The 25,969-nt window shown below is 41.8% G+C and overlaps 1 protein-coding gene across 3 annotated transcripts in view; it reads left to right on the top strand.

Moving 5' to 3' along the window:
• The window catches only part of LOC104921326 (regulator of G-protein signaling 6), a 42,554-nt gene extending 17,179 nt beyond the window's left edge, over positions 1-25,375 (top strand). The window contains exons 3-17 of one of the 3 annotated variants that reach the window (XM_010733823.3): positions 12,291-12,390; positions 13,182-13,232; positions 13,349-13,455; positions 14,810-14,861; positions 15,341-15,405; positions 16,858-16,934; positions 17,598-17,679; positions 17,994-18,068; positions 18,342-18,443; positions 18,583-18,755; positions 19,070-19,195; positions 20,941-21,127; positions 21,800-21,889; positions 23,488-23,544; positions 23,813-25,375. In XM_010733823.3, the coding sequence (XP_010732125.1) occupies positions 12,291-12,390; positions 13,182-13,232; positions 13,349-13,455; positions 14,810-14,861; positions 15,341-15,405; positions 16,858-16,934; positions 17,598-17,679; positions 17,994-18,068; positions 18,342-18,443; positions 18,583-18,755; positions 19,070-19,195; positions 20,941-21,127; positions 21,800-21,889; positions 23,488-23,544; positions 23,813-23,863 (1,395 nt within the window). In that variant the 3' untranslated portion in view covers positions 23,864-25,375. Of the gene's footprint in view, positions 1-12,290; positions 12,391-13,181; positions 13,233-13,348; positions 13,456-14,809; positions 14,862-15,340; positions 15,406-16,857; positions 16,935-17,597; positions 17,680-17,993; positions 18,069-18,341; positions 18,444-18,582; positions 18,756-19,069; positions 19,196-20,940; positions 21,128-21,799; positions 21,890-23,484; positions 23,545-23,812 lie in introns of all 3 variants that reach the window. The other 2 variants (XM_019263484.2, XM_010733824.3) reach the window with 2 other exon arrangements.
• Positions 25,376-25,969: the final 594 nt, after the last annotated feature.

Raw genomic sequence — 25,969 nt, 5'->3', positions numbered from 1 at the left:
TGCCATCTGGACGGAGACACAAGACCTTAGAATGGAGGAGAAGTCGCATCAGCAGGATTTTTATCCCCGCTGCATAATCTGCCTCGTTGACTATGTTTTGCTGTTGTGCTGAGATGTATGGATGCATTTATGGGGACTGTCTTTATCTGTACATTGCTTTATTTATATCTCCGTGTCTCTATGTTGAACTGGCTGTAAAAACAAACTCCATCTGGGGCAATAAAGTCTACATCTTGATAGTTCTGATCATGAACTTTCTGCATGTCAGGATCCATTAATTATAAATGCACTTGCATTAGAAGAAAGAAGGCACATTAGTAGATGCTAAGTTATGATCAATGTCCAAGGCTCTGCAGAGTTTTATCTCAATAATACAAAGTCATCAGTCTCCTGACTTCCAAAAATACAACTTGCAAACTTCACTGCTGTGATGAGACACTGATATTTTTGAGTGATAGGAATATCCTATGCTGAAGTCAGGGAAGTGCTTTTAGCAGTTGCCAGTGAAGAGGAAATACCTAGACAAGTCTGATGTACAAAGTCAGGTGTGGCTGAACAGTCTGTTTGTTTTTGCTAAATCATAGCCAGTTGTCACACACGGTATAGTATACAGCTGGGTGATGAAAACAAAAAAGGAGACTTCACTTCACTTTGAAATATTTTGAGACGATATTAGATCACAAAGCATAGTCCCTTTCTAGGAACCTTATTCAATAATTCAAGGGGGTGTGATGGTTAGGTTGCAAATTCTAGCTTTTGCAGACATAATAGATGGTTCATTTTTGGCTCCCTTGGGGTGAAAATATAAAAGATTTATGAGCAAGTTTGGTCGCTGCCTAGCAATGCATTAGCGAGCACCGAAGGTGGTCTGTTGACATTATAGATAATCAATCAGCAGTGAGTAAAGATTTAATGTCATAAAGCACCTACTGTAGCTGCTCACGTTTTACTTTCTATCGATCCTTTCATTCAGTCAATCAGCCCTTTAACGTAATACGGCTTTGTAACGTATCCTGTTATGAGACACATTTTTCTGCCTGCGATGCAATTGTAGGAGTGTCCTCCGGCCTCCTCAGGCCTCATTCGGTTTCATTAAAACACAATTAGAGGATAATAATTGCTCGAGTGGCAGGTGAGGGAGAGGACGACAGTGTGACAAAGGCCAGCGCTGCCGACATGTCCCCTCTCTGGAAGAGGAGTCACTCCCCCCCCACGGGGACTGAAGGCAGCAAAGAACATTACAGGTGCATGGCGCTGCCAGCTGCCCCGTGGCACTGCGAGATGAGATTTTCCTTCCACGTGTCAGCCCAGCCACCCGAATTTCATTACCTGTACCTTCGAGTTGGAAGTAACAAGGCTTTATTGCCAGCATTGGAAATCTGTCACCCAGCGAGAGAACAGAGTTGTTGTCATAGCACCTCAGCAGACTTGAAATGATTCTCCAAGAAAAATATCCTATAACGTTGCTCGGTAATACACACAGAACTGCTGCTGAATGTGGCGCTCGCTGTTTGACAGCAGGTTTGACTTATGTGAGTTTCTAAAGATCTGTGAGGGTCCAGAGGCACATTTCCATCCCCCACTTGTGCTCCACTGCGCCTCCTCTCTCTTTCAAAACAGCCCTTTTCACTTAGTCCCTCTGTTGTCACAGTAACACTCCTTGCCCCTAAAAGCCTGTCAGCATTCTCACACTCGGGGATGGGGGTAGGGGGGGGTGGAGAACCAGCACAGGTAATAGGGACATCAGGTCTGCAGCAACAGCAGTGTATGAGTGACAGTCGTACCACGGTGGAAAGAGGGGGAAGGGGATGGAGCTTAATGATACACAGCGGAGCTATAAAAATTCTCTCTTATACCAGCAGCCGTGACAGGAAATCCATGCATCTTGAAAGGTCAAGGCCTTCTCTTACTCACTGATTGCATGTGAGCATAGGAGCACATGAGGAGCAGTGCTGAGAAATAACATAGTTTTTGAGCTGAGGCAGAAAACACACCATCTCCAGAGAGAAAGAAAGAGAGAGAAAGGAGGAATTAGGAGGAAATAGTGTTATAGAATGATATTAAATGCCCAGTGTGTCATATTTAGTAGTATTTATTGACAGGAATGGAATACAATATTCATTAGTATGTTTTCATCAGGTGTATAATCACCTTGTTGTGTTTTTGTTGAGCCCTTAATATCTACAGTGAGAGCAGGTCCTCTTTTATGGAGTCCACCATGTTTGTACAGTAGCCCAGAACAGACCAAACCAAGCCCTGATCTAGATATGGCCTTTTGCTTTTTATGTGAGTTTGCCAGCAAAAATTTTTCTTACATGCTTGGAAAGAGCGTGTGAGGCGTGCAAGCTACTGAATCATACACACTGGACCTTTAAAAAAAAAGAAAGAACATCCCTTTAAATCAAAACTTGGCTAAGAAAATGAGATTTGGCTGTGGAGTCCCCTCATGCTTAGACACTCCTCACACCGTTCCCATTCAACAGTTTACTAATGCCAGGCTAAGGAAACATCTGTGTTTGTGTGTGTGTAATGGATGGAGCTGAGCGCAGATGGAAGAGGCCTGGACCTACCCACCACTTGAATTTCATTGTTACTCGAGAACACATCTTGTCATCTCAAACAACTGCCTCGGATGTTGGCTGTGTCTTTTGTGGTCGGCCTATCAAATATCAGGCATAGACGCTTCAATAGAAGGACGTGTTGAATAGGAGCGCAAGAAGAATGATGAGTTTTGACTGTGTGTTGGCAACTGTTACGATATAATATCAAATCTGGGGTAAATATTGAAAGGAAGGAGTTGTCGGATTGTCCTTCATGATGATCTCTTCCTCTCCTCTCCTCTCCTCTCCTCTCCTCTCCTCTCCTCGAAGATAAGTAAACTCTGCAATAAGAGAGTTTGTCTCCTGTGTGTCAGACATCAAGAACAGGCTTGTGGGCCCAATGAGGGACGAGGCAGACTTGGGCTTGATGACGCCTCCTTTCCTCTCTCCTTTTTCTCTCTGTAACCCAATTACCCTCACGCCTTAAGGAATGGGACCGGCAGGAGTAGTGCGTCAAGGGACGATGCCAACATCAAAGATAGACAGATGGTCCTGAGGTTTTTATCACCTCAAACCAATCTCCTGCAGATATTATTATACGGTTAGCTGGTGCAGCATCCCAGAAAGGAAGCCAGAATGAAGACGTATCTATTGAGAAAGTGGAAAGGATCCAAACTGAACTTAAATTCAGTGCCACCTCTCTCAAACAGACAGCTACAGTTTCCATGAGCCACTGAGCTCCTTAATTGGCAGCAGCAGAGAGGATTGTGCCCAGTCTGAGGCCCCCAAAGGGGCTCTAAACGGTGAGCATCCTCACCCGCATCCTCAAAATAGCACAGTGTTATCCACTGCCTCTCACTCATCGCTGTCACACCATTGTTGATTCCCACTTTTATGTTTTAGCAGCTTGACTTGCATAATGCCGAACACGCTGCGACTTCGAGGCGAGACTCGCTCGTGACTGAGAGCAAACGCTGATAAATCATATAATCATATAAAAAACGTCAAAAAGTCAGACTGATAGCAGGGGATGCTTTACACCTGGTACAATCTGTTAGCCCTCTCCACAGCGAGCTATCGCATCCCACCTCTCTCCCTCTCTGTTGTTTTTTCATTACCACACATGCAAGTAGCCTTCCTTTGCTTTTCTTCTCTAATTACAGACTAGTGGCTGTAAGGACACTGGACCTCATTAGGATCTGAATCTTTAGTCCCACAGGCACTCAAAATGCAGGTGGTGTGAGAGGTGTTTGCAGAAAAAGTAGCCTCCCTGCATGTAAATTGCTGTCGGTAAATGATCTCTAAGGTAAATCTTGCAGAGGAGTGAACTGCGGGTAATGTGATTCACTCCCTCCAGAGCAAATTACCTTTTGTATAGCTTGTTGTAGCCGTGGTCCATTTTGAACATGTAATAAAACCGGCACAGTTCTGAGTTATAAAAGCAGACAGTTGAATGTGTGGTTGCTGATGCCCTTCATTTCAGACAGTGACTCTTTCGAAAGTAGCCCCTGTATCTGTACAGGGCACTTTGTTTTAGAGTGGACTATCTATTCAGAGGGGCAGCAGACTCCTGTTTTCCCTGCACTCAAGCCCTTAGCAACCCATGGAGTATCTAACAACAGACATTTACAAGAGGGGAGATGATCTTTTTCTGTCCTCCTTGAGTCTCATCGACAGAAAGGTGACCTGATGAGTCACTGTGGTTTGTGTGTAGGCTTATTCTCTCCTGAGTGAGCCTGTCTTAGTCTACCAGTATTTCCATCTGCATTTGCCAAATCCAAAGCTTTGATTTGAAGTATCTCCTTTTGATTTGAAGGAGCTTATTAATTCTTCTTCTTTTTTTTTCTTTTTTTTAAGTCAGAAAGCACAGACAACAAGATTATCCCTCCTGTCCAAAGAGCTCAATCTGTAATTGTAATTTAGTCTAGCTGGCTTTCTGCCCGTGCTGCAGCCGAACTTGACAAACTTTTAATTGCTTGGCTCCCCTTGTCACTGCGTTACCAAGGAGATGGAGAATCTAAGCTGACGCACACACATGCACCCCATCCCATCTTCGAAATCTCCACGTCGCACCCACTTCAGTTACCATAAGGGATCCTCAACTGGCCCAAACAAGTGACAAACGGCCTCATCAACACTCTCTGTCCCAACATATGGGTCTGGTTGGTTCAAGGCGAGGCGCAGTGGCACAGTTAGACACTTCTGGATCTGAGCATGTTTCCCTGAGGAGCATCCAGCTTGTTTCGGGCAATCAAGCAGCGACTAATTAGACTCTTCGTACAGTCCTGTACCTCTGGGCCTCTTTGTCTGGACAAGGTCTCTATTGTGTTATTGGCCACATGAGCTAAAGAGACTTCTAATGCCTGGTGTGTGATTAAATTGCACATGAATCCACAGGGCGACACCTGACTCGAAGAAAGAATGTGACTGGAAATTGTGGCTAAATTGCCTGGTGCGCAGGAATAGATGTAAACAGTGAAAGGTCCTCACCTCTATAATGGATTGCTTACATGCTTGGCAACAGGAAACACGGGTTGCTTCATCCTTGAGAAAACCTGAAAAAGCCATTCAGTGGAACAATACGGAGACACGCTGCAGCATACGTTTCATCTTCAGCAGGCTTCTCTCGAAATGATGTAACCCAGTGTGCCTAGATTTTAGTGAATAGAATTCCTTTTCTCAGCGTTCAAACAATTAACTTTAGTGCGTTCACAATCCATCACCACTAATGATCACAGGGATTACATATGAAAGGTATTAGCAAAAGGAGAAAATAGCTTCACTTGAGTGTAAAAGGCATTTTTCAGCTGCAGGACCTGATGGGGAAAACAGTTGTTTATTGCAGCAAAGAAAAGTCTTTCCCTGCAGGGCATTCCTGTGGAGATGGTAATTTGGAGAAGAAATGGATCAGTGAATATGTCTTGTTCACGACCGTTAGGACATAGCTGATGCCTCACTGAAAAGCAATATTAAACGTAGCAGGTGATTTGTTTTTTTTTGTTTTTTGTAATGATGAAATTTGCCAATTTCGTTAAAGCAACTGTTTTTGTGCACATGCTGTAGACATGACTGTGCATGGGTATGTGTCAGTGTGTGATTGAGTATGTGCGAATGTGATTCATTCACACGTCTCCAAAGCAGTATAAGTTTCCAACCATCACACATGGTTGGCGGGGCTTTTCCAGTCTGCTGTGTTGCTCTTGTGTGGCTGTCAGTGTCTCTCCCGAGTGTGTCAGATCCAGCAGAGAAGCTCTCACACAGCTCCCTCATCATGACTTGGCATGCTAAGAGAGTTGGATATGTGGTGGTGACAGTGGGAAGGAGAGATGGGGAGGGAGGGAGGAGAAGGCTGGGAGGGGGGTCTTCTCTCTCCAGCAGGCTTTATTCTCACCTCGTTCCCCGGGGCATCACACACCAGCTGGAACTCACTTAATTATGCACCCAGTATGGCGCAGAGGTCAAAAAGGCACTCAGAAAAGAAATGTGTGACAGGTTGTGTACTTTGGAGAAGTTACTTCATAAATCAACATCGAACAACTTATAGGCTTGGACAGAAAGTGTGCAGTGAATATGCTGTATGTTATTTTGTTTGCAGTTTAAAAAAATGTACTGTGATCTTTATTATACATTGTGATGTGGCTGGTGTCCTAGCCCACAAGTGTCTGGAAACATAAGTACTGCAAAAGACAGCACTTATGACAACACGCTCAGGGCGAAAGCACCCATTGGGAAGGCCACTGTTCTGTGAGCCAGTGAAGTCTGGGTGTGAAGGAGGAGAGTTAAAGGGTTTAATGCCGGACAGCTGTCAGCAATCCAAACAACATACAAACAGAAAGTATGCGATTTAATAGTGCTTTGAGGCAAGAAAGGAATTAAAAGTGTATAAAGCGATTCATATGATGGAGGGCAAAGCAAAACAGCTCGTCTAGGCCTATGATAATTGGCACAGCAACTGACTGGAGGCAAATTAGAAAGCAAAGTAAAAGACGTACTGTAAGGCAAAGGCAGTACAGTAACAGCTTCAGGTGAGAAAAGGTAATTTAAAAAGTGTAGCATGCTGCATCTAGCCAGACTTACAATCAACTGCTTCTCATTAGTCTCTCCTCAAAGGTCAAAGTGGCACAACAGTGCTCAAACAAGCCAGACACCCACCTGTCAATCAAAGAAGCCACACTGCTAATTATGTGTTTAACTTGAAGCCTCAGTACAGAATGAACGGGGAAATTATCTATAGAGAACAAAACTGTTTTTTGTACCAGGCTGTAAACATGTTTATTTCTGCTGTGAAGTTAGACATTTAACATGTGCACTTATGGAGATTGGCTTTTTTTTTTTTTGGCCCCATTGGCTTCGCTTCCTAGCCACGGAGGTTGCCGCTTTGTCTGTAGTAGAATAGAAAACAAGTCTTTGAATTAAATTTTTATCTCCAACACTCGAGGAAAAGTGGAAAATACAAATTACCACCTTATGAAGTTAGAATGAACCACCATTTAAAACATCAACTCATTTATCTATAATTATACACAGTATCTGTGCTGAGGTCAGATGTTGAATAATCATTTACTACTGTTTTTCTATTTATTGTTGAAGGTTACTCAGTTAAGAGTTATTCATATTTTATCAGACTCTGGAGCATTACAGCAGAGTGTCCTGCTAGTGTGTTGATTATTTTAATAACTGGAACACATTTTTTTTTCATGGTATTTGAGATGTATTTGAAATTATCTCTTAATACTCTGGGCTTTTAGTTTCTCTGCAAATTAAAACAAACTTGCGGAAGAAGAAGAAGAAGTGAGTGCTGGCCTTGTTTTGTCATATTGGAACCATTATTTCATGCTGCTGTTGTATTTCCAGCCACCTGCTCTCATTTATAATATTATTATGCATAACTTAATACAATCCTAATAAATCCTGATACATTTCAAATATGGTTATGTTTTTTCTACATTATATTTTTGGATAATCATTAGAAAAAATACAAGTTATTCTATTGTAATGAAAAGCTTCTGAGTAACTTTAAAGGTCCAGTGTGTCAGATTTAGTGGCATCTAATGGTGAAGCTGCAGATAGCAACCAAATGAATACTGCTCGCCTCACCTTTTTATTCCAAGCATGTAGGAGAAACTACACAGAAAACTTGGCAGTGACTCCATGTAAGAGGACCCACTCTCTCAGTAGATATAAGGTAACGAAAACACAGTGATGAATATTAGATTTTATTTCTAAAGGCACAAATTAACCCTGGGATACTCAAAACAAGGCACGTATTTACACAGAAAGTGCTGCTTAAGGTGTTTAAGAATGACTTGGCAAAAAACTTTTCAAAGCCTCATCACTATTCTCATCCCTTTATCTTCATCCAGCTCTCACCGACACGTCATAATTATCTCCAGGACAGAAATTTATCTTTTTGCCCATCACCTGGGCAGCCGCATTTTTTTTCCCCCCGAATGTCTTTCAACAATGACAAGTGTGCCCGATCCCGCTGATGACTGCTGAATCATTCATGGCGCTATTACCGCCTGATACATCTTTTAGCAGCAGCTGTCTCATTTCTGAAGACTCGGCCAGTTTTTAATAGCTTCATCTATGGCCATTTTTGGAAAAAGGGGCACAGCGTTCCAATTAGCAGGAGAGGTGAATGTTTCCAGAGTTCAACATGTTGCTTTTATGTGATGGGTATTTATGTCATCGACACTCATTTAGTCGGTATTATTTCACTTCATTAAGTCCCAATTAAAAAACCATGTTACAGGAAGTAGTGACATCTTGTTTTAGACTTCAGAGCACAGAAGCCTGCCCTGACATTAATGTGGAGGAAAGCTTGTTATAAACTTAACTGTTGCTATATAGTCACTTCTATCTGCTCCATCACATCCACCCTACACCTTTACCCTCCTACATGTGCCACACAAAGTGCTAGGGCCGCCCTCGGACCCATAAAAGATAAAATTGACAAATGACAACACACACACACACACACACACACACACACCTACACACAAACTCACACAGCCATGCATTGGTACCGATCTGCACACACACACAAACGAGTGCAGCAAATGCAAACATAGGGTGGCAAGATACACAAGTGTTCTCCTGATAATCATTTATAGAGCTCGGTGGCGAGGGGCAAAGTGCTGTTATCGCATGGTAGCAGCAATTTTCAGCTCTCAAAAACCTCCACACCAAGCTGCAAACACCATTAGCTTGTACATCCAGGAGATACAATGTGCACTTTCTGTAGCTGTGCCAAGTACTCCTTGTCTGCTGTCATCCTATAGGAAGATAATGAGTTCTTCTTTCTGTACTGCTACTACTACCCAGTCCAGGGTCCATTATTATATGAGAACAAAAGGACTTAATCCTTTCCGTGTTGTTTTGTTGTGTCTCAGGGGATTTGCGGAGTCCTTCAGAGTTGGATCGAACAGAGCCAATTTCAAAGCTTTTCCCCCTGTTGTTTTCCCGAGTAGGAAGGTTTGTCTTCAAAGGAAAGACGGTGATGTTTCAGTGCTAATCTGCTGCGCCCCTGATTGTGTTCGTGTAAAACTGTTCATGCTCACATGTAGGCGAACGCAGGCCTAAAATACCAAGGTTCTGTTCGTAGCACACAGGGTAGATTCAGCACCCCGCCCCTTCAACTGTGAGAGATTTATCAACAAGAGTTGAGGCAGTAATTCTCCATTGTGGATGTTCAATAATTCATGCCAAGACACTCTCTCAAGCTTATGGTGAGAGATTGGTAATTGTCTTGCCACGCGGCGCGCTCTCTCTCTCTCCTCTCTGCTCTGCATTATGTGTGTGTGTGTTATTAAATCCATATACATCTGGGTGTTTTGTTGGAAGATTTATGGGGTGCGTGTATGAATCATCCATTTAATTCTTTGCCAAGGAGGATGATTACCTTTGATTGTAATGGTGGTTGAGTAAATGTGCTGTAGCGTGCATGCAGTCTCTGCCTGTTCTTCTATTTTTACCCTCCTATCCACTTTTACAAAAGATATTGTAGATTTTTGGCAGACTATCACTTTAAGAATACAAGCGTTGCAGAATTAAAGAATATGAGGAACAATGGGTTAAGATGTAAAGCTGATAAAAAAGGATTTATATAAAATGCTATCTAGCCCAGTGGATGTATACACAGATACAGGCACATTTAAAACTAATTTGGTGCTTATGGGCGCTTAAACCTGAGAATTGGAAACATGTAAATAGTTCTAAGTACATGTATATTGCCAAATAACAAATATCTGAGTAATCAAGCGCAGGTCACAAACTGGAAAAGCTTAGATTTTTGACCTGATGGTGGCGCTAGATGTGAAGTTAATGCATCACTAGAGATGTTACAATTCATCCTGAGGGGGAACATGAATATCTGTACCAAATATCAGTGCACTGAGTTGAGGTATTTCAGTCTGGACCAGATTGCACAGACTGACATTGGCATTCCTAACACATACAACACATAAATAAGCACAATGTCTTAAGGATGTACAGGGCATATGCTTATTCAGTGCTTTAGAGCCTGGCATCGTGGTGGGAGCTCACTTACAGATATGCTGTGTTAAATGATAAATGAAGAGTGGAGGAAGGAGGAAAGAGAGAAGGAAGAGAGAGTCCAGATGTATGCTGGAATGGTTTGAACTGGAGCACAGTGTGATGCCGTGTACCCGTGATCGTGACTTGTCAGCTGTGAACATTGTGGGATGAGGAGGGAACATGCTATAGCCTACTTTGGATGAGAGGAGGCATAAAAAGGCTTTTTTTTTTTAATTCAGTGTGTCAAGCCTGTGTGTTGAACCCTGGAAATCACCAAATCAGCTTCATCATACTGTAGCAGCGTGTGTGTGCTTGTGTGCTTATGCCTGTGAGTGTGTATGTGTGCTTACTTACCACACAGATGCTGCTTAGGGAGCCATAAAGAATTCAATAGCCAGCGCAACAACCTTAGCAGCTACTGTACTGCATAAGGTTGTCTGCTGATAATATAGCTAAGCATGCAAAATCAGGATCTTTGATGTAGATTGATTTCAAGTGAGACACCATCAGGCAACACAGCCCTGACTGTGCACATCAATACAGGACCTGAGCTGACTACTTATGCACATAAACAACCTGTTCAAAGACTTAACCAAACACAGATTTTTAAAAATCACGTTTCTGAACTCTGTATATGAATTTCTGTGTGTGTGTGTGTGTCCTTAAGTGACTGGATGTTCACTTGTTTACTGTATGTGCTCTCTCTCCCGTGTAGTGAGTGTACTGAGTGGCAAACTCTGCCGTGCTGGGCCTAATTTTAGTGCTGCTGATGTGTGATGTGTTTGGGGCTCTGGCTGTGTCGGAGGTGTGATGTTTATCTGTGCCTCTGGGGAATAGCTGTGACAGCCCTTTTCAATTGGCTTCTGACTGAAGCCCTTGTTACAGCTAAATAAATCACTCCAAAGACATGTGACTATATTATACATTATTATTCTATCTTTGAGGTTTGAGCTTTATAGAGCGCATGCCACAGGGGTCATTTTATATCACTATGGGTGATCACTGTCACTAAAACCACATATGCAACCTTGATCTTCACTTGTATGGATTTCAACTGGCCTCAGATCAGTTTCGAGCACCGTTAGGCTGGTGTCCACAAGGTATTACATTACAAAAAGTTGCTTTATGGAGGATGTTGAAATTGAGTTGCGGTAACCCCCAGTGGTACTCTCATAAAAGATGCAGATAAAATAAATAGACTAAAAGCAAAGGATAGAAGTTGTGTATAGAAAAATAATGAAAAAGTGTAACACATCATTAACTTTAAAGGTCCAGTGTGTAACATTTAGCAGGCCCAATTTACAGAAAAAGGCACAAATTGAAAACACATTTTCATTAGTGTGAAAACCTGAAAATAAAAATTTGCCTTTTTTTATCTACAGATGCTACAGGCACTGCTGCGCCACCATGTTTCTACAGTAGCCCAGAAGAGACAAACCAAACACTGGTTCTACATAGGCCCTTTCACGATTATCACGTTTTGTTGCCCCTGTAGTCTCTCCCATATATCTTATACACAGCACCTTTAACCAAACCTGACCTGAATGTAATGACATGACCCCTCAGCTCTATTTTAGCATCTTTAAGCTAATTGTTTTGGATTTATGGACCGCGGTTTTACTGTTTTGTGTGTACTGTTAAATTCTCACCGTCAGCTCCTATAAATCCACTTTACAGTGCCTGACCAGCAACGAGCAGCAGATAGACAAAGCTAGTATAGCGGGCTGGTGAACTTACAGGAGCATTTAGCTGCTAAAGAACCAAATATTTCCCTCAGAAATTGGTGAAAACCAAAAACGGAGCTAAAAGGAGAGTGAATATGTTACATTTAATTAAAAATGTGACTCTTATTGGAGAGTGAATATGTTACATTTAATTAAAAATGTGACTCTTATTTGCAGGTTGTGTAACTTTTTTAAGTGAAAATGTGTTAATAATGGATTTACAGCTTGTTTTGATGCCCCCAAAGTTGTCAAAAATCAGTTGTGGCAGCTTTAACTCAATCCGTAATAAAATTATAACTTTAAATGGCTCTTCTAATTATTGAAAAAATATCTACAATATCCTTGCACTGGATGTTTCTCTTCTACTTAATTTAATATCCTGGAAAGAGAGAACAAAAACCTCTACAGATGTGTGTAGAAAATATACGATCTGATTTCTGTTTTTATTTGTACTTTTAACACACTCTTTTTCTGGCCTTCCCCACAGATTGAAGACATCGTCACACGGATACAAGATGAGAAAGCAGGCGGTGTTGCCATCCGGACTGTCAAAAGCTTCCTCTCCAAGATCCCCAGTGTGGTATCAGGTTAGTATTGGTGTGCGTAGGTGTGTGTACATGCCTGTTTACTGCATGTGATTACACATTTACATATGCTGCGGTTCCTTGTGTACGTCGTCCTTAATAAGAGCTTGCCTTACTTGATGTGCTGATAATTGTGTGTGTGTATGTGTGTGTGTCTTTTATTGTCTGACCCAGCAATTTGACTTAGAGAAAATGCACAAGTCAGACTCAGTATAGCAAATATGACCTTTTGGACTCATTTAAATTGCTGCAACTATGGTTGGAGGCAGATGATGTCTTCGCCAATAAGTCCTCAGCCACTGAAGACACTGCCTGTGGTGTGACGCTGTCCTTGTCACGCTGCAGAAAAGCTACTTTCTCCTTCTCTTTTCTGTCTGTGTCCCTGTGTGTGTGTGTGTACTGTACTACTTTGTGTGTTTGTGTATGTAATGAGTCACCAGCGTTGGACGAGGGGGTCGCTCCTGTTCTCCCTGGGGTTGTTTTTTGGAGTCACTCCTTCACGTGGCACCCCCAGGCCTCATGGCCTCACAATCTCTCTCAGTAGACTCTGCCAAGCACATGGACCGAGCCAAATATTGTGCTGTCCAGGAGTAGAAAGAGAGAAAGGGCCTGCAAACCTATTAACATTATGTTATATTTAGACGCTTACTCAGCTGTGACAGCTCTGACCCACAGCTTTGAACAAAGACTTTCTCAGAGCTCATTTGTGTTTGTGGATTGCAGCTTTTGTTGAAACTATTGTAGATGTAAAACTGTGATGCCACTTCTAACCAATGTCCTTCTGTGAATACCAGGGGCGGACATTGTTCAGTGGCTGATGAAAAACCTCTCCATTGAGGATCCAGGTATGCCCGCTGAGCAATCTGTCATTACATGTAAGCACAATAGAGCTCGACTGAAGAGGAAGGCAATTTCAAACCATGCCTCCCTCCCGTCTGTGTGCCTTCTCTCATGTCAACAGCTGAAGCCATCCACCTTGGGAGTCTGGTCGCTGCCCATGGCTACATCTTCCCAATCTCTGACCACGTCCTGACACTTAAAGACGATGGAACCCTTTATCGCTTTCAGGTACAGAAATCTCACACCAAGGGGAGTCCTCGATACGTGTTGGGAGTCTTCTGAATAGAGAATAAGATGATGGTAGTTTATCAGAGGGATATGTTTATTGCGCGATCCTAATGAGAGCAATCCTTTCTAAGCCTATTACTCATCCCACCAAGGTCGATGCTGTATATCCCTGCTGGACGCTGCGTCACAGCAGGAGGTGGGCCGCGGTACAGTGCCTACGGGCCAGCGGTGCAGCTTGTCAGAAGGGTGTTTTTTTTTTCTTTGCTCCATCTGATGCAGCATGAACTTTGACGCGTCCTTCTGATGGCTACAGGCTCCACGATGACTCATTACTGTGACTGGGCCATTAGCATCCTAATCCAGCCAGCCAGCCAGCCAGGCAGGCAGGCTCTCCTATGGGAAGCACTGAGCTGGCTGCGCGCTGGCTCTGCACTTTTCACTGTCACCAGTCTGCCCCTGGTCCTTCCCCTCAATCTACCTCTGAATGCATTTATCTTCACCTCTATTGCTCAAGATTAAAAGCCATTATTGTGCCTGCGTAAGGAGGGCAGCGTGTGTCACACTTGCTCATTCAGCGGGGGCTAAAAATATTCCCTCTGATGTTGTCGTGATGCAATAGGCCCACGTCATTAGAACATCTATAAAGAGTCCACGGTGCATTAGAAGTGTGTTGGCACAGCCACAGCTGTGTTGTAAGGATTAGTGACAGGGGAATGTTTGTTTGCTTGGTCTATAAATACATACAACTCTGGTAGGAAACCCAGATGACAACTGTCTTCTGTTGTTTGCCACATATTTGCAGATTTGTGCGTGCGGTGCAAGTTTTATAGACTCAACTTGATCCTTTCTGAGTTGAAATGACAGTTATAATGCCCATTGAGAGCATGTTAACTTTAGTTCACTACACTCAAACAAGCGCATTCATCAGCATCAGCTTTTTGCTCTCAGGCTAATCACCCTTATGAGTAATAGTGGAAATGAAATATGTGGTTGAGTGCCACCAACTTCTAATTCTGCCCCCCTTATTAAGAATGCATGATAGATGTGAGTGATCCATTATTAATGGGCTTGGGAATGAACTTTGAATGTGTAATATCATTTGCAATAGACAATTAAATATGGATAGAGAGAATAGAGCTACCATTGCTCCCCAGATAGTTATGTGCAGCACACAGATGCCAAGGATGATCATCAAACAAAGAGTTGTCTTTTGCGTGGAAGCACAGGGAGGGAGCGTGTACTTGGATGAAAGGAGATTCCAACATTCAAATCATGAGACTATTATCTAGAAAAGAATGTAATGCTGATTACACGAGTAAATAAATAAAATATGTTTCTGTTTCATCGTCTCCAGTCTCCATACTTCTGGCCTTCGAACTGTTGGGAGCCTGAAAACACAGACTATGGTGAGTCACACATTGTTTTTCCTCGTTCTCCAAACCAGTAAGATCTAGCTAATGCCTTCGGCTGTCTCTCCTCCTCCAGAGTTGAAGCACAACTCATACTGTAGGATGTTGTTGACACTGAGTATTGATCCACGGGGCTGTTCCCTGTAATACATCTGGCCCTGAGGAGCCCCTACTACAGAGAATCCTGTGGGGCAAGATTAGCCTAACAAAATAAAGGGGACAGTCAGTGATATGAGCGCATCTCCGGCTCTGTGCGTGACATTTACTCGAGGCTTGTTATTTCAGAAGACAACACATCGCCTGCCTGCTCCATTCATTAGTGTTGGTTCACACAGCTGAGGCCTTAGTTAAAAAAGAAGAGCACGATCCACTGGAGATACTTCTTTTTGTATTTTGTAGTTACAAAGCCAGACAGCCCATCTGACTAACTCTATTGCCCTCTTCATGTTTCACTCTGTCTCTCTTTCCTCTTGCAGCCATTTACCTGTGCAAGCGCACCATGCAGAATAAAGCCAGGCTTGAGCTGGCTGACTATGAGGCTGTAAGTACGCTGTCATTTTGTTTTTTAGTGATTGTCGGGAAGCTCTCGGTCCAATGCCATCATCGTGTATGGACCATATTATGATGACAGTCTGTATTTCCTGTTTTCTATCACTTTGCTGAAAAACAAAAAAGATGTCCTCTGGGGGCATGGAAATGCCCAAATCCATTTTTCCCAGCAAAAAGCCATTATCGAATTACAGACTTCTATACAAATCTGTTGGTCATTTTTCTTTTTCAGGAGCCCCATTTGGCAGAGTACAATACAGTCATTTACTGGCCACAATACATATCCAAACGTATCTATAGGTCTACTTGGCATTAGCGGATCAATGCGGTCTCAAGGGGGACATTACTACAGTGCTGATCTCTTGTTTGTTATACAATAGCAATGCACTTTAATATTCTAAATTACTCTGCAACTATTGTCCAGTACACTTCCTTTCTCTCATATTCAGGTCGCTTTATGCCTCCAGGCCTCATTGCTCTCACTGTTAACATCCCTGTTGGTACACCACAATTATTTCTCTCGTTGTAATGAGGTCATGTACTGTATCTCTGACAGATGCTTCTCTGGATGGTGTTATTAAGGACACACTTTGATATGTGTACATTCTAGAGCTTTTAAGAGCTTTATATTTCTTTCTAAATTTATCATGCGATGCGATGAGTTGAACTAAATATACTCATGAGTTTGTGGTTGTGACCTTTACTGGTAATCGTCCCCATGCTGGACTCACATCAGAGATGATATCTAAAAATGCAGCTCTGAAATGAGCATAATCCTCTTTTATAATTTATTTCTGATAGCAGTAATAGTAAAAAATCTAACATATTATAAATTATTTTGCATGTTCAACAGCACATATTGTACATGGCAACTAAAAACGTTTAAAGGATTAGTTCAACATCTTGGGAAACCACTCTCATGTCTGTATGTTAAATATGGAGCCAGGAGCTTAGCTTAGCTTAGTACATTGACAGGAAACAAGGAAAGTGCCAGCCTGGCTCTGTCTATGGATTATACAAACTATATATACAGATATATTATGTTGTGCTTTAGAGGCGCAGGTCAGTTTTGTCGCCTTTGGACCGAGCCAGGTTGGATTTTTCCCCGTTTTCACTCTTAAAGCTAAGCAAGCCGGCTGTTTGCGGAAGCATAAAGCGAAAGTGGCGTCAATCTTTTCAAAGCAAATAACATCCCAGATGTCAAATGATTACATTAATAATGATTAGTTACAGTTGTTGCACTGACTGATTCAGTAATACTTCATACAAAAACAGTGCCTAAAAATCTAAATTCAGTGTGGTAGCAGCATTTCGGTACCTTGCTGAGCAAAGTTAATCCAAATTTATGGCATGCCATCACAGTAAATGGATAATGTAATCATCTAAAGACCTTGAATTCAAATAACCCGTCTCCCCTAATGTTGCACCTGATTGGTTCCTCTAGGAGAACCTTGCCCGGCTGCAGAGAGCTTTCGCCAGGAAGTGGGAATTTATCTTCATGCAAGCTGAGGCTCAAGTCAAGTGAGTACACATGTATGCGTGAGTCAGAGCATGACATCGCTTGACGTCAGCGTCAGTGACGGTGGGGATGAAAAGATGTTGGTGAAATTACATTTATACATTCACACTAACCTTTGGCTGCATGCATGAATTCGGTGTGTTATTTCCCCAAGGAAGACTTCAGTGTGCCGTGTCAGTTAGGCATCCGGCCAATGCTCTTCTTGTTAACAATGCTCTGTTTTTAATGCTTTAACTGGAGGGGCGCATGTATTAAATACAGCAAGTATTCCCCTATGGAATTAGACACACACAATTCTCTCTCTTCGTAAGACTTCCATCTGGTGGCTTGCATGTGTAAATACATCACTAAACATTCCTCTCCTGTCTATGCAACTCTTCAAAGTCATGCTGCTGTATGTTGGCTGCTGTTTTGTACAAGTAGGCGTGATGTGGAAAGCAATAAAAACAATACCTTAGCAAGGGCCTCTCAGTAAATGTCAGTTATCTAAGAGCTCGGCCCGACCAGTGGCAAATCCAGGCATCGCTTGGTGAGGCAAGCAGACAGGTTGTGACCCACATTCAGCTTTTTGCTCCCTAGTCTGGCCTGCCAGTGGTATTAGCATGTGTGTGTGTGTGTTTGACCTGATATTTCAAAGGTGAGTGGCTTGTTTTCTCTGTTAACAGGATTGACAGGAAGAAGGACAAGGCAGAGAGGAAGATCCTGGATAGCCAGGAAAGGGCATTTTGGGACGTCCATCGGCCAGTGGTGAGTTAAAAGAGTTATAAAGGAGGGTGAGATATGGTGCAACAGTGTAAAAATAAAAATAATAATAAGAAAGGAAACAAAGACTGGTAGTTAGTTAGACACATTTAAAGTCTGAAATCAGGAGATTCAGATCCACATACTGCTCTGTTTTGTTGTTGTTGGTAGCAGAATCAGATTTGGTCACTTCACATTCAAGCCTTTTGTGAGTGTGCAGCATGACTGAATAGAGGAACAGCATTGTACCGTGTGCAGACTATACAGAAACACTGTTATCTGACCCAGAAACACACTCTGTCTCCTGCCACCTCCCACAGCCAGGCTGTGTCAACACCACAGAGATGGACATCCGCAAGTGCCGAAGAGAGAGGAACCCACACAGGGTAAAAAAGGTGAAGAGAGGAGGAGATTTTTTTGCTTAGTCATAGAGATTTATATATTTTTTAAAATCCTGTGTCATTTTTGTGAAATTGAAAAATGTAAACTCTTATTCAGGTTAAAATCCCAAATTCCCTGACACATTACTGAGACCATGACCTTGCCTTCAACGGTCCCACAGCTATTACCTGACATTCATCAAACTGCAATACTGATGTGTCAAGATTTAACAAAGTGCCAGTGACATAAAAACAAAACTAGGTGTCTCTCCTTGCGTCCTCCTCCAGTCAGTCTACGGGGTACCAGATGATGGCCAGAGCCAGCCGAGTCCCATCCACATTAGCTCCCAGCCTACCAGGAAGCCCACCAAAGAGGACGTTCAGAAAGAGGTAACTCACGGTGTGACAGTCTTCTCCATAGGTCATTACCAGTCTGCCTCACCCATCCATCATAACGACAGTCGGGGACACAGACTGATGAGTTGTTACCTTATTTAGCTTCCTTATTACTCTCTCTCTCCCTGTCCAGATTACCTTCTTGAACATTCAACTGGACAGACATTGTATGAAGGTTTCCAAAGTGGCAGACAGTCTGATGACCTACACAGAGCAGTTCATGGAATACGACCCCTTCGTGTCGGCCACAGAGCCCTCGAACCCCTGGATCAGTGATGACAGTACCTTCTGGGACTTGGAGGCAAGGTGAGACTGGAGGGGTCGTGATCGGATACGGGCTGAGAGTTCATCATAGGCTGATAATGCTTTAAATTGATGGGGAGGTCAGGTAGAGCCTAAGGGTCTCAGTGCTGGTGAACTGTTGTTGTCCTGAATTGGGTGGGATCTGTCTGTTTTTATCTTGTCTCAAATGAGAACTAATGCTGACATTCCCAAAAGGTTTACTGTGTTCTGACATCCTGGCCTCTGCTCCCTTGTAAATGACTTTTAAACCACTATTTTTTTCTTCTATTATATCCTATTTTACTCTATTCTTCTCTTATCCGTTTTATTCTGAGCAGTCGTGAGCCGAGCCAGCAGCGTGTCAAGAAATGGGGCTTCTCTCTGGAGGAGGCGCTGAAAGATCCAGCAGGACGAGACCAGTTCCTGAAGTTCCTGGAATCAGAGTTCAGCTCAGAGAACTTGCGGTGAGGCCATCATTGTACCTTGTGTATCTATCTTAAAGCGGCTGTAATCAATATTTTTATATTAAGAATGGATCACATGAATACTTGTATGTAAAATGAATCACGCGTAGTAACAAACCCACAGAGAATTATCGCCTGACTGAGTTTCCTCCAGCTAAATGAAGCTTTTTTGGTATCTTTCATTTCATTGTAACTTTACTCACGTCCAGAAGCCGCTGTCCTCGGCATTAAAAGTTCTAAAAAAAACACTGTTCATTACCTGCCCAGCATCAAACCGCTGACAGACAAAGTTAGCAACTAACTGGTAAACATAGTGGAGCAATTAGCCAGATATTTCCCTCAGGGGTTGGTGGATAGCAAAACAGCAGAACCTTATAAGGAGGGTGCGTATTGGACTCGACTCCAAATGAATGCTAATGTTGCTCTGTATCTGCTGAATGTGTAAATATACAACAGTTTGTTAACAAGTTTGCAATATCAACATAATAGGTGAGATTATGTGAGTGTTTCCAAAGTGGCTAAAAATGTAGTTCAAGAGTTTTGTTTTGTTTTGTTTTGCCATGTTACAGTTTGTATTTTGACATGATGATGCAGTTGATACAGTAACTAGACAATAATATAAATAGAGCTGATGATATAATTAGGTTTATATAATATAATTTACATCTTTTCTCCAAAAATACTAAGGTGTTAATGGTAACTTAATGCTCCAGACACACAGATGATATTAATATCATCTGTGGAAAGTACATTTAATCAAGTACAAGCAGCTCAGTCTGTAGGGACTTGAAATCTGAGAAGTCCAGTATGGAGTGTAGACTGGAGAGGTGCCAGTTTCCTGAGCACTGCTTCAATGCCCTTGAGCAAGGCACAAAACCCTGAACTGCCCCCAGGGCACTATTCCATGACTGCCCATCACTTCCCCATCTCTCCATGTTTGCATGTCTATAAACACTTTGTGTGTTTGTATTTCAGACATATACACTGTTTCACATTAATTTGAAATAAAATATTTTTTACCTCTTCTCATGAAATGATTGTGACAATGTGATTGATAGATAAAGTGTATCTCTTCTAAACATAAACTTATAATTAACCTGATGTTTATAAATAGAAATAAAAAGAGGAATGTGCCTGAAAAAAAAATTATTCCAACTTTATTAGCAACCGTGTATATGCCTGAAATACAAACACACAAAGTGTTTACAGACATGCAAATGTGTAAAGTGAAAAAATAATTTCCCCATTGAGGGATTATTATATTCAGTTTTCTTCTTCCTCTTTACTTCATTATTTCCAATTTATGCTACTTAAATAATGTGTGTCACGTCACATTTACAGTTACTTGATTCCTCCTGATTAAGAATAGAGGCATTATTATTAGTTATCGATGTTCACCCAACAGTGAACAACAATTAGCTCCACTTTGACCTGTTGAAATACTGTTTAAGTTAGCATCACTAATTATCCAGTAAGAAATAAAATGATAATACTGAGAACTACTAATTATACTTATACTACTTTTGATACTTTAAGTACACTCCTGCTGAGATACTAATTTTATTTAGTCAACAATTGCAAACAAGTTTGTTACCTTCGTAGAAATATTCATATTTCATCAAAATTAGTTAATCAATCACATTAAATGGCATCGTCAGCATATATGATTATAGTGAATGTAACAAAATGGCCACCACCCTACATTTTGAGGAACTTGTTTGTGATTAGACATGATGCTGTTGCAGGTTCTGGTTAGCAGTGCAGGATCTGAAGCGTCGGCCGCTCCAGGAAGTGGCGTCCAGGGCGCAGGAGATCTGGCAGGAGTTTCTGGCCGAGGGAGCGCCGAGCTCCATCAACCTGGACTCTCACAGCTACGAGCGCACCAGCCAGAACCTCAAAGATCCCGGACGATACAGCTACGAGGACGCTCAGGTGTTGTTTCTTCCTTGTGGATGAAGTCACATGGCTGTGCATGTTCACGCACGCATGAACACACAGTCACACGAGTCTGAATCAATACCAGAAACATGCAGTGCTTACACACCTGTGCCTATAAACATAGATACAACTAATACTTCTCCAGCGCTACAAACACCTCCTCTTTATACCTCATTATAATTTTACTTTCTATGTTACATAAGCTCCATTTTCTAAGTAGCAGGGCGTAAAAGGAGTTCAGATGCGTTTACCCTCCACTTCAGTCCTGTTTACAACACACACAGAAACACTGAACCTTTCCACCCCACTCGTGTTACACAAGTGATTGAATGAGAGGGCAGAGAGGGATAGAACGAGTGAGGAGAGAAGAAGAATGACAGAGTGTGTTTGTGCCAGGGCCTAATGAGCCGAGTAATGCCATGAATAGGTTGTTCACCATGGTTTGGTTGGTTCAAAGTGAGTTGGTGATGTGTCACTGGCAGGACATTACTCAGCTCTGTCTCCCAGGACTCCGTTGTTCATGTCAGTATGCCCGGTTTGCGTCACGCCCTCCGTATCACACACGCTTTCATTGCATTAACACAATCACATCCTCTCTTTATTTATCCTTCCTTTTTTTCCCCACAGGGCCAACACACACTCATCTGCTTTTCTTTCTTATTACAGGAGCACATATTCAAGCTAATGAAAAGTGACAGCTATGCACGCTTTTTGCGATCCAACATCTACCAAGACCTCCTGTTAGCCAGAAAGAAGGTGAGCGGCACTCACTGACCCCCATGTCACCTCTTATGTTGTTTTCTTGTTGCATCTCTCATATTGATTATTTTTTTATGATTTAAAAGACATTCCAGGTTCATATCTATTGTATGTATGTAGTCAGTAATATAGATGCTATACATCTATCGTGTAATATGAACCCACTCGGTCATGTAATATGAACAAACCACCTCCTGGTCACCAATCTAGACACCCCAAGAAATTGATATGTCATAACCAAAAGAACCAATCTGATTCCCCCAGACGAACACACACTAATAAATACACGCACCTGCACACACTGAAAGCACAATAATACACACACTCATGCTTACATACACACAATATGTACAAAAGTAGGTCAAAACAGTGAATAAAAGAAAAACAATAGATATAAATATAGAAATTATAAAAATATCAAATTTGATTTATAGGTCATGATCAGACTAACGAGGTCCTAACTTTAGTTACTTTGTAGATTCAGACAAATAATACAAAATATATTGGATATATACTGATTGTAAATCTAATGCATTTTTATAGATTAAGCTGCCCAGCAGGAAATATAATGTGGTTCAAATTTACTATTTAATGCTTAACACGTTAACGTATCAATAATTATACTCCGCAATATAATACACTGTTGCCTATAAAGTTGGAATAAAACATTTGTACCTCTTCTCATGAAATGATCATGACAATGTGACTTTATTCTTGATAGATAAAGTGTAACTTCTAAAAACTTTTAACTTTATTCCAAACATATCACAGTAAAATGCTGACCATGCTGCATAATGAGTACATTTATCTTTGTTATTTTAAGCATATTTTGATGCTAATGCACTTTTCATTTTGAATGCAAAGTATTTATTTCCATCAACAGTTAGAGCTGTTTTTTTATTTTTTTTAAAAAGCAACGTAATCCAAACAACTCGAGCTTTAGGACTTTGAGATGATCTTACCACACATACACGCTACAAAGGTGCGTCATTGTAACATCATGAGACGCCCAACAGAGCTCCCAAAAGGCAAAACAACTGTGCTCAAGACACAGGTGCAAGTAAACTGCTAAATTATGTAAAATGTCAGACATAACGTCATATGCTAAACACAGACAAAGAGAGATGAACATACAGTACATAGATATGACAGTAAAGGTTGGCAGATGCAGCCCAATATGTTGTCACTGTGATGATTTTGCTAGTTTTCTGTTATTTTTCTTCCTCCTGTATATTATAAGTATATTTTTTTGCACAGCTAGACATGACTAGTCATTTAGCTGTTACTGTGTAATATGGAAGCTTTCCAGCAAATCACAGCTGCCTCTGTTCATGCTAGCCTTTCTGCCCTTTCCCGTTTGGACACTGCTCCTCCTGCTGGCCTGTCACTGACCCCACTCCATTTCCTAAAATAAATAATAAAAAAATAATAATAATCATAATGCAACTCCCACATTATCCTTGGCCCTCATTTTTGCAATGCTTGGCCCCCTTTTTTTCCTCACTAACCACATCACCCCCGACTCCCCCACCCACCCCGTCAACACCCGTACCTGACCCAAACACTCACCCTGCTTCCCCCTCCCAAAACAGCAGCCAGCAGACACTGAACAGGGCCGCCGCACCTCCTTGGAGAAGTTCACCCGCAGTGTGGTAAGTCATTTGGAGCTGGGGCTGTTCATATCACAAACCACACTGGCTGGCTCACTATCAGTGGCTTTTTGCAATTATAACCATATTACACTCTATTATGGCTCTTTATACCTGTTATAGGACGTGTGTTTGTGAAAAAGATAACATGTTAGTCAAATCAATGGTTGCAACCAAGCATTTTAGATACAAAAGCACCTTGTGTGATTCATGTTTGTAATGTCAGCATCTCTGTCTAGTAATGTATTTTCATTTTTAATTGACCTTTTAGGGCAAGTCATTGACGGGAAAGCGCCTGACAGGCCTGATGCAGTCATCCTGACACAGCCTGTGCTGGAGGGGCACCGCCAGACCCTGTTGGGTGGATGACTGCCACACAGGGGCCGGGGCGGGGGCACAGACAGTGGAGCTAGGCTGGACGGGGCTGCTGTGGAGGCTCTCAGACACTGCTCCGAGGACTGCCATACTGCTGGTAGTGCAGCAGCACTGAGGCCTGCTGGGGTGAACGGCCCCCAAAACAGAACCACTGAGGAAGACAATGCTGACAAGGGGAAGCTCAGCCAACACACCACATGGCATGCAGCATACAGTATAAGCACATTCAGACCTAGGGCTGCCCTCTTCTCATCACTTAGTCGTCAAACTGGCTGTTAGGCTTTTTGTCGACTGAGCTGATCCGTTTATATTGATTTCATTTTGTTTTATATACAGGTTTATTGGATAAGCACATGTCTGGTATTGCAACAGTATTCTTTGATAATAAAAAAAGCTATTTGCCACATTTGCAGTGAACTGATGATTGGTTTAGTTGTCCTCGAACAGCTGTGGTCAGTCCTAACTCAGACATACTTACAGCTGAAATCTAAGGTCAAAGAGGCACATCAACACAGACACAAATTGACAGTATTTTGCATATGTCTCTGCCAGCAATAAATAAAGCCTGAGACCACTTTTTTCTTTTTTAGAAATGTATCCGAGCTCTTTTTATATCCTTGAAATTTATATATGTTCCTTATAAAGCATATGACATGTCAGTTAAATAATGAACATAGTTTTGGCAGTAATCAAGAACACAAACTTGTTTTTTTTCCCCCATAAGTTACATTTAATGACGTCTACAAAACTGATTTTTGAAGGTATAGTTTTTCATGCTTCATTACATTCCAAAATCTGGCATAAGGGCTTAATGTAGCATTCACACTGCACCGTCGCACGTGTCATCCAAATGTCTTTGTTGAGGATTAATGTTTCGTTTCCACAACAGTGCTTTGTAATGAGACTTATGGCCAAAAAAAAAAGAAGAGATGAATTTAATCCAGTTGGCAAATTGGTTCACTGCTTCGTTCACAACTTCCCTAGTTCCGAAATGTTCAGGCTGCATAATTTAAATGAGTTCCCAAAGTCTTTGTGAATAACTGAGACACTACAACACAAACAAAGGCCCACACACGGTTGTGTGAATCACAGTGAAGTTTTACTTTAGTCAAAGTTCTAGTGTAAACAGTCACATGTGATATAGCTACTGTAATGTCTTTTTTATTTTTTTTAAGTTTCCAGTGCCATGGGTCCATCTAGTGGTGATTTAACCACAGGACCAAGCAACAGAGTGTTACAAGTCTGTATTAAGCTGTGTTCACATCATATCGAAGGACATCTTGATGTCAAAACTAGTTGTTCTCTGATCATGGAGATATTTCAAGGCCTGCAGCCTGATATGGGATCATTTATCTTTTGTTGTTTGTTTGTTTGTTTTTTTTACTGCATGAATATATCATCTTTTGTTTTCTCAAAACAATGAAATCTGCCCACTTCTGTTTGACAAAATGTATGCCGTGACTCTCCACCTAATAATCGTCATGTGTTTTAATGACTGTGGGGAAAATGGTGCATGTTATTGGACTGTAATGGAGTGTTCATTTTCAGGGGAGATGGTTTGACTCTCCAAAGACAGCACGCAGATGAAGGAGTGGGGGCGGGGGGACACTCCTCAGTGGACAGACATCAAGCCCTGAAATGCAACTGGGAACAATATTTGACCCATCATGGGCGCCGTGCACTGAACATTGTGTGCTCCGCTGTGGCTTCAAACTTCTTCTGCAGACAGAAATTGCTGAGGACTGAGGAGATTTTAGTCTCACGGCTCCCCCATGAGGCCAGTGTCTGCTATAGTTACAGACTACACTGCTGAATGAGTCAATCATCTATTATTTTCTATTAGAGTCATTGCAATGCACTGTACAGGTCATATTAATAATCATTATTATCATAAACCAATAACCTTGACTATAAGGTAGAGAGAGATGCTTAACTCGAGTCGATGTACCAAATGTTATTCTCAGCACAAACACAATGACACTATGTACAGGGTGCGTTGTCGATGTAAATTGGCTAAATTTCATTATCCAAAAGCACATTTTATTATGATATG

Source organism: Larimichthys crocea, chromosome XXIV (assembly GCF_000972845.2).
Source record: "Larimichthys crocea isolate SSNF chromosome XXIV, L_crocea_2.0, whole genome shotgun sequence".
NCBI classification, from domain to species: Eukaryota; Metazoa; Chordata; class Actinopteri; family Sciaenidae; genus Larimichthys; species Larimichthys crocea.
This window is presented reverse-complemented; position numbering and strand designations above follow the sequence as displayed.